The 9644-nt window shown below is 36.7% G+C and overlaps 1 protein-coding gene across 12 annotated transcripts in view; it reads right to left on the bottom strand.

Annotated features, from left to right (window-relative positions):
* Positions 1–2464: 2464 nt before the first annotated feature.
* Positions 2465–9644, bottom strand: part of LOC115279272 — a 15435-nt gene continuing 8255 nt past the window's right edge. For 8 of the 12 annotated variants that reach the window (XR_003903324.1, XM_029923816.1, XM_029923818.1 and 5 more), the window contains one exon: positions 7297–7540. Coding sequence is in view for 10 of the 12 variants with exons in the window: in XM_029923816.1 (XP_029779676.1) it covers positions 7299–7540 (242 nt within the window). In the remaining 2 variants the exon portion in view is untranslated. Of the gene's footprint in view, positions 2607–6028; positions 6075–6568; positions 6660–7296; positions 7541–8783; positions 8879–9644 lie in introns of those variants that run through there. The other 4 variants (XM_029923821.1, XM_029923820.1, XM_029923823.1 and 1 more) reach the window with 4 other exon arrangements.

The following is a 9644-nucleotide window of genomic DNA, read 5'->3' as shown; positions in this document are numbered from 1 at the left end:
CAAATTGCATTATTTCTAAAACAAATATAACACAAATGGGTTAATATCTTTTTTAAATTAACATTATTCTTGATTAAAGGTATGTGTTTTTATATATACATACATATATGTGTGTGTATATATAATGTATATACACTCTATAGCATGTGTATATACATATGTATAGTATGTGTGCATGTATTATATTTGTATATTGAATATGTACTCTATATGTGTACATATACATTGTATTTGAATATATATACTACATATATTGAAGTGGTTAAATATATAAACAAAAACACCAAACAACACAAATAATGAACATCAGATTACCCACTCATCCATGAGAATAATATGTCTTTAAAACAAACATTTTTTAACAATTTATAGCAATTAAGAATATTTTTTCTTTGCAAGAGAAGACATTTTTTGAAGACTACATAGCAGGGTGGGAAAAACTTGAACATTACACATTTTTCACTTTCTTAGGGAAAATTATCTCCACTGTGCCTCAATTTCTTCATTTGGAAAATGGAAGCAATAAGACCTACTTTGCAAAGTTGAAAGACTTTCACTAAATGTGATAAGGAGACATAAATCTGGTAACATATTTTCTGTCATAGAAACAACATTTAATTATGAATTATTATGTTGCCATTGACATTATCTTCACTATTGTTAGGATTCATGCCCAAATCTCAAAGTCATCTATAAAATCTACATTTTGATTTTTAGTTATCTGTTCATTTAAGAAAAATTCAACAAGAAAATCAGAAAATTTTGAAGCCAATACAATTTATTTAATTCTGTTAGACATCCATGTAGATGGGCATACTACTCAGTACATAGAATTAATGCTGAGTATCAAAAATGGTAAAAGAAAATTAAAAAAATTAAAAAAACCTAGCGAAACAAAATGGAAGAAAAGAATAAGGATGTTGATAAGAGCCCTTTGAGGATTTTCAGTTCACCACTGACAGCAAATATGTTGCAGCTTCTTTGTTCTAGATGAAATAAAATAGTCCCTATTGAGTAATGGAACTTAGTTTCTGTCTTGAAGGAATAATTACAGAATAATAATGGGATCACTAAGAAATGTATGAGATGTAGAATCAGTGTCTTTACTATAATACCGAGATATGATGAAGTAAAGAAATTCAACAGACCCATCTCATCAAAGCCACTTGAAAGTGTTAATGTCTTCCAAATGTCAAAACAACACGACAATTTAGTTAAAAAAGAGTCAAATTCCTTGAGTGTGTGTTAACAAAACACATGAAATATATGTTTAAAGAAATAAAGTTTTAAGTTTTAAACCAGTTTCTTTGAAGTCTGAAAAGGAATTTTAAAGCATTGCACCGTTGTGTCCCTAGTGCCAGGGCCAGCTTCACATCCCAAGACCAGTGCAGTCACACTGGGTGCCGTGCTAAAAAGGGTCCTATGTTTGAAGTTTAATGCTTTGCAGTTGCCATGTTAAAATTCCTAACAATTTTATCTTTGAACTTTTTTGTGTTTTGTAAGTGAAGTCCTCCCGGACGATGGAATGTGCACCACAGGCTTGGAACTGCCTCACATCTGCCTCCCTATCATGGGTGCTCGGCTCCCTGGACTCCCATCCCCAGAACCCTGGGTGCTATTTAACCTGTCCCTTGATGGCCCTGCCCAATGATATTTTCCACTGTCTGCACCTGGTGGGCCCCTGCTATGGAGACTAGATGTATGGCGTCCTGTGTCTTAGACAGGGCCTGGTGGCAACTCCTTGTGCACGGCTGGGAGCACGTTGGCACATTCACGGGTGACTGCCAAAGCTCACATCTACAACTGAAGACAGACTAAGAGTGCCCTGGTACAGAAACTGTAACCCCTTGGATCGTGGGCTCTGGCATGAGCCTGTGGGAAGAGGTGTCCAGGAATCGGAGAATCCCATTGCTTATGGGATCACAACATTAAATAGCAAATAAAATATACCAGGAGATCAAAAAACAGATGAAAAGAAAATAAAAGGGTTGTATGTTAGTAACCTTAGTGACATTGTTCCTACTATTTGAATAAGAAGCTCCACATTTTCATGTTTCACTGGCACCCACATAATTTGGTTACATAGTTATGTAACCAAATCTGCCCTGTGCCTAATGTGCCAGGCACAGAGCAGGCAGCGAATATATTTCTTCAATGGATGTTGAATGTAATCTTTATTGAAGAGAGTTTCATTGTCAGTCTTGACAATTTCACTTATCAAGTAGTGAGAAATCACTTTATAGTTCACCTTCAAGGAGAATGTATTCTGCTATGTACAAGGGGTGGAGATTAATAGTAGCCAGTGTCCCATGTTTGGAGATTAGAGAAACTTGTTAGAGTTCCTATTCTTCTCCTTGTACTAGGTACAGAAAAAAAAAAAACCCCACAAACACAACACCAAGACTCAAGACCACACTATTGATGAACCTAGCACGTTCATTGTAAGATTATTAAGAAGCCCAGCTCATGGATCTCAAAGCGCATTTTCTTTAAATAATTTAAATGATTCTTCCAATTTATGGAGCTCAAAGCATCTTTTCTTCAAATAATTCCAGTTCGATCTTCATTCTCAGCTCGTCTTTGTATAAGATTTCCTTGGGGGGGGTCTGAAAAAACAAAGTTTGACATTACCAGAAAAGACGTCTTTAAAAATTAAATCTGGAGACTTCTTCTGAGAAGATGAAATAAACATGATTTTCTCTATTCTTTTTGCTAATTACAACTAAAAACCATGGGAATATATGAAACAAGCCAAAGAGGACTGTGAAAGGTGGCAAGGAGATGGCAGACCAGCCAGGGACCACAGGACCTGAGGAATGACATGGAGCAAGGTTTCTGGACTTTTTTTTTTTTTTTTTTTTTTTGCCTCAGAGGAAGAACTGAAAAATCTGGCAACCTGGAAGTGCCAACAGGTACAACAAAAAGTCCCAAGAAAAGCTTACTTTCTCTAGCCAAAAGAAAGGGGCAGCTGGCCAAGATAGAAATTTTTCTTTCTTTCTTTTTTTTTTGATAGAAATTTTTAAAACAGCAACTAATCTACTTCAGCCAAACACTACAGGTAAAACAAAACCTACCCCATCCCCGTCTATGCCAGTAAAAGCTAAGCGGGGATTCTAGAATTCCATGCTCATGAGGCTATAATGAGGTGCTCTAAACCTGTACCAGAACAGTATCAGAAAAGGCTAAGTAGGAGCCCGGACTTGCATTTACCTGGTCGTAGCACCTCCATTATCCCTGCCAATGTTACTGAGGACAAAACAGGAATCCTGAACTTCCGCCCTCATCCAACATTAATAAAAAACACCCAAACCCCTCAGCAGTGGCACATGTGGCAGAGGAAGCCCAGTGGAAGTTCACCTTCACCATCACTAAGCAGTAATGCCATCCCACTGTGATACCATTGGAAACCGTGCAAGGAGCTGGAAACCCCACCAATGCCCAAAAGTAATGAACCCCCTACCTTGGATGTCAACATAAGCCAAGTGGCAGTAATGGGTTGGCACCCCCTTCCCTGCAGGAACAAGGTCATAGAAGTCTGGCAAAAACAAACAACCTAAATAAGATCAGAAGTCTCATAATATAAAAATGCCCAGTTTTCAATAGAAACTTACTTGCCAAACTAAGAACTAGAAAGATCTAAAAATGCATGCAAAAAGATAATGAATAAATGAGATACCAGGCATCTTAGAATGATATCATCATGTCATCAAGATTTTAAAGTAGCCATAATAAAAATGGTTCAGTGAAGAATTAAAAACATGCTTGAAACAAATGAAAACTATAAAACCTCAGCAAAGACTCAGAAAACTTCGGCAAATAATTGAAGATATAAAGAAAAGCCAAATAGATATTTCGGAACTGAAAAATCTAATAACCAAGATTAAAAGTGCAATAGATGGGCCAAAAGCAGAATGTATATAGGGCACAGAGGAAAAAATCCATGTAATGGAAGATGGAGTAATACGTGTTACCCAATCGAAGCAACAATGAGAATACAAACTCAAAAATAAAAATAAAGAGTCCCAGAACTTGTGGATTACAGCAACAGGTATGCCATTCATATCATCAGGGTCTTGCAAGGGAAGAAGAATGAAGGTGGGGTAAAAAAATATTCAAAGGCATAGTGGCTGAAATTATTTCACAAGTTTATGAAATTGGCAAGTGACATAAATCTACATGTTTAAGAAGCTGAACAAATCTTAAACAGGATTAATCCCATAATATTCATGTTAGGACACATCAGTTTTCTGACATTTAAAACAAGGAAAAAATTGAAAGTAGCTAGAGAAAAGGACACCTTCCACATTAGGTTTGAGTAACAGTATCTTTCATCGGAAACCATGGAGACCATAAGAAAAAGGCACAGTATATTTCAAGTACTGAAAAGAGAAGAACTGTCAAATGAGAACCATATACCCAGTGAAACTATCTTCCTGCAATTAAAGGGAAATGAAGGCATTCTGAAATGAAGGAAAACCAAGAGAATTTGTGGCCAGCAGGTGTCTTCTAAAGAATGCTTAAAGGAAGTTCTCCAACCAGAAAAGAAATGATAAAAAAGAAAGAGGGAAAAAGTGAATTTTGAGAGAACAAGAAGGAAGAAAGAACATGATGAAGAAAAATATGTGGAAACTCAATTTGCTTTCCTTTTCTTGAGGTTTTAAAATTGTGTTTGATAGTTGATACAACACTTATAATATTGTCTGCTATGATTCTAAATATATGTCCAGGAAGTAGTTATGAAAATTATATTGTAAACAGAACAAGGTAAAGGGAGGTAAAGTTTCTATGTTTCACTTGAACTGGTAAAATTAGTAGATTTTAAGTTGTGAAAATACAATTTACTACCTATAGAACACTAAAAATACATGTACAGAAATAAACTCAAAAACAGGAAAGATAAATCAAAAGGAAATTCTAATAAACATATCAGTAATGCACAATAATGGAAGAAAAAAGTGAGAGGAATCAGTCAATCTGATTTCCAGACTTCTAATCAAGACTGTGTGGTTTTGGTGGAGAGAAGGATACCTCAGTCAATGGAACAGAAGAGAAGGCACAGAAATGTGTCCAACTGAATTTTGGAGGGATGGCAATTCAACACAGGAGAGGAAAGAGAGCCTTTTCAATACATGAAACTGGAGTGACTGAGCATCAGGAGAGAAAAATGAACCTCAATGTAACTTGCACATCTTAGGCAAAAATTCTCTCATTATGGATCACAGACTTGCATGTAAAACACAAAGCAATAAAAATTTTAGAAAAAAGGAACAGAAAATTTGGGGATCTGTTTCTAGGCAAAGAAGTCTTAGACTTGACATCAAGAACACTATGCTTAAAAATTTTTAAATGATAAAATAGATTTCATCCACATTAAAAACATTTGCCATGCAAAATACCCTATTAAGAGGATTAAGAGACAAGCCAGAGAGTTGGAGAGAATATTTACAATCACCTATCTGATAAAGGACTAGGATCTAGAATACATAAAGAGCTCTCAATTTCTGCAGTAAGAAATATGTAACAATACAATTGGAACATGGATAAAAAATTAAAAAAGATAATTTTCTGAGAGCCATATACAAATGGGGATAAGTGCATGGAAAGGTGTTCACATCACTGACCATTAGGAAAATGCAAATTAAAACTACAAATAGATACCACTACACATCTATCAGAATGGCTAAAATAAAAAAAAAAAAATAGTGCCAGCCACAGATGCTGACAAGGATGCAGAAAAAGTGGATCACTCATACTTTACTGGTGGGAATATGAAATGATACAGTTATCCAGAAAACCAGTTGTTGAGTTCTTTAAAAACTAAACATATAGCTAATATACAAACACAGGATTTATTCTCCTGGATTTTTGTACCACGGAAATGAAGACTCTTAAACCCGTACTCAAAGTCACGGTGGTTTTATTATAATAGCCCCAAACAGGAAACAAGCCAGATGTCCTTCAGCAGGTAAATGGTTAACGTTCAGTACATCTATACCATGGGCTATTACTTAGCTATCAAAAGGATTGAAGTATCGATACATGCATCAAATTGGATGAATCTCTACAGAATTATCCTGCCAGGAAAAAAGAAAAAAAGAAAATCTAATCTCAAGCAGTTAAATACCATATGATTTGAATTATGTAACATTCTTGAAAGACAAAATGCTAGGAGTAAGAAACATTGTTGGTCGGAGTTAAGAAAGGGACAAGGGCTGGAGGGAAGAGAATGTGGCTACAGAAGGGCAACATGAGCGATCCTTGTGATGGAAAAGTTCTGTATCTAGATTGTGTCAATGTCCACATTCTGGCCGTCATGTCGTGAGACAGTATTGCAAAATGCTACCATGGGGAGCAAGAGGAGCATGTTACGGGGCAGCTCTCAGATTTGTTCCGTACAGCCACATGTAAATCTTCAGTTACCTCTACATAAAATATTGAATTTAAACAAAACATATTAAATTTTAGAGTTATAAGCATCAAAGAAGAAATCATAGTGCATTAAATAGATTATGCTTTTCAACAATTAGGTTCATTAATATCTCAAGAATTTTAAGAAGTAAAACCTTACCATTCATACTTTTTATAATATCTTTCTTTTCTGTCTTCCAGTGCTTCTAATAGACTGGAATGAAATCTGGAGTAAAAAAATTCAGAAATCCCTTGATATAAAATTGCAAATGATTAGTTAGTATTTCCTAGCAAAGCAGAGAAACTAGAAAGCTTTGTTTCAATCAAAATCATTAAAAATTTCCACAAATTAAAATACGGTGAAAATGAGAGTAATAAGCAAACTTAGAAGAGGAATTTATTGAACACTATGCTCCAGTCATGAAAGTGTTAAGGTACATTTCTAAAAATCCCAGTTCACATGTTTATGTACTTGCCAAAGACCTTCGTGTTCTAGTATTTTAATATATGCCTTGGGTGTTTATTAATAGGCACTTTGGAAAATCATTCAGGCCACTGGCTTTCTTCCTTTTAGTGCTGGGAAATAGTAATTTACTAAATAGCAACTCATTAATGTGAAAGAGTTAATGGAAAAACTGTGTTATGCATTTTGATAATCTACTTCAATAAATATAACCACATAATGATGATTATTTAGAAATATAAGTTGCAACAGTAAATCTAAATAAAGGCATTATTTATAAAGTTTATAAAGTCATTTTTCCCGCATCTTGGTAGGATAAGAGTTATTCTTTTTGTCTTTTTGTTCTAGATTGTTGGTAATTTGGAATTAAAGAGAAAAAGAAATGATTTCTGGGAAAGTCCAGAGAAAAGAACGTGGACTCAGGGTGTTATGGGACATTCTTTATTCTTGAAATTGTTATGGGCATTCCCAGGTGATCTGTATTTTCTCTCCTTTTACTGCACTCAGAGGACAAAGCATTCCCATCATCACTTTGTTGGTGAGCGTCCTCTGCTTTATCTGTATCACAGTTTCCCAGGGAGAAGGAGCATGACAAGGCTCGGGGTGAGGCACACATTCTGTAAGACCACGCTTCTTCTTTTATTTCCTGAAGCCAATCTGAATAAAGACCTAGAGACAAAAGGAGGAAGAGGAGCTGTCCAGAACAGATGATGGAAGGAAGGAAGTGATGTGACAAGAATGGTCACCCAAAGTATTCTGGGATGAAAACGAAAAGACATTGAAGATTTGTCATTTTCGTTGTCATCACTTTCTGTTATGTTATAAATCCGAGAGCTTTGGTGGAGGAGGTATGTGTGCTTTTACATAATGGTGTAGAGAAAATGTATCTTTAGTTTAATGTACCTGTGCCTCATTGGATTTTTAAATCTATTTACTCCTGATCACTAAACAGATTCATAAACAAAAACAAGACAAAGCAAAACAAACAAACAAAAGCTCTCTAAAAGTGCAATGGTAAATTCTAGTTATTTCTTTTAATTTGTTCAGTTTTATAGCCATGGGACAGCTATATATTTGCATTCGTCTTTTTCCTAAATACATATTATTTAATTGAATATTCAGCAATCTATCTAATTTACCACATTAAAAATGTTTATTTATTTTGAGAGAAAGAGAGAGTGAGAGCTGAGGAAGGGCAATGAGAGAGGCAGGGAAAGACAGAATCCCAAGCAGGCTCCATGCTGTCAGCACAGAGCTGGACAGGAGGCTCAGACTCACAAACCCTGAGAGATCATGAGCTGAGCTGAGATCAGTTTGGATGCTCAACTCCCGGAGCCACTCAGGCGCCCCTAATTTACCACTTTCAAAAGCTTTCTGCACCTCTTCTTTGCAGCTCTGAGGCTGCGGAGGTTACCACTGGCTGAGAACCATGACTGATCATTGGTCAGTAACAGTGGCTGAGCCATGGGTTGACTTGCTCTTGATAACGAAGTCTTAACCCCTATGATAGCTATTTCTATCTTACGTGGGGTTTAGAAGAGCATCAAACTTCCCTCAGATGCCTTGTGGACTGTCCTCATCTACTTGCTAATAAATATGCAGCCCCGGGCTAATGATGATTAACCTGCATTTTTCAGTGAGACTAGCCCCTGAAAAGATACTCTATTTGGATACTTTGATGATGCTTCACAGAGACTGGATCTCAAAGCCTGTGGGCCACTTGCCCCTAGGATTAAAGGAAACTGGTGGGGGTACTCTTCAAGGGAGAAGAAATAATGTTCTCGCTTCCCCCAAAGAGCCCTTGAGAAGGTAGGTGGGGAATTAAAACACTATGTGCATAATCTGTTTTTTGCATCTCCCTCAAAAAAGGGCCTGTCCATGCCAGACATATACCAGATCCACTTTTCTTCCGTTTGCACCCTGCTCTCAGGGCCAAGAGGCTGGACCTGGTGAACTGCATCAGCTGGTTCCACACAGGCTAACAGCTGGGGTCAGCAAATGAGGAATCTTAGCAAGAGAAGGAGAGAGAGAGAGAGAGAGAGAGAAGTCAGGGCACATATTCCCCTGGCTCCCTACTAAAAGATTGCCTCAGACTGATGGTGCTTCTTGATCAAAGGTCACTTCTCTCCAGTACTCCTTCCGTATATGACTCTTCTACATTTCAGCAACTCCTCCTCTCCTGCACCATCCCTCGGGACCAGGGGTAATAACCTCCCACTTCTCTTAGCACCAGGCCCTCAGCTATTCCCCAGGTTTTCCCTGTACTCTACACACACTTTTGTGAATAGTCCTTTTGAAACTAGATCCTCCTTGAGTTATGATAATTTGTGTGTACTGTTTCCTGTTGAAATCCTGGTTGATAAATATGGCCAATAATGAATCATTTATTAAATGTTTACTATTCTAAGAGATTTATGGATATTAAGTCCTCCTCTGAGGACAAATCAGGAGGTACTATTATTATCCCAATTTTACAGCTGAGAAGAGATTCAACCATATGCCCAAGGTGCACAAGAGGGTGGTGGGATGTGATGTGCACCAAAGCATTCTGTCTCCAGAAGGTGGGCTCTACACAAATACCCATTCGATGAATGAGTGCAGCTAGAAATGCATGAGGGGTACAGCTTTACTGTTCCTTCAGAAGTACTGGGTATGATAATTTACATTTTAGCTAATTTAATCTATAAAGAGTTACTTCATTTTCATTTGCATTTTGTTGATTAATAATGAATATTTATTTCCGTATGTTATCCCTAGCTACTTATCCTCAAAA

Source organism: Suricata suricatta, chromosome 15, assembly GCF_006229205.1.
Source record: "Suricata suricatta isolate VVHF042 chromosome 15, meerkat_22Aug2017_6uvM2_HiC, whole genome shotgun sequence".
Lineage (NCBI taxonomy): Eukaryota > Metazoa > Chordata > Mammalia > Carnivora > Herpestidae > Suricata > Suricata suricatta.
Note: the sequence above shows the minus strand (reverse complement) of the source record. Positions and strands in the feature narration are given on the sequence as shown.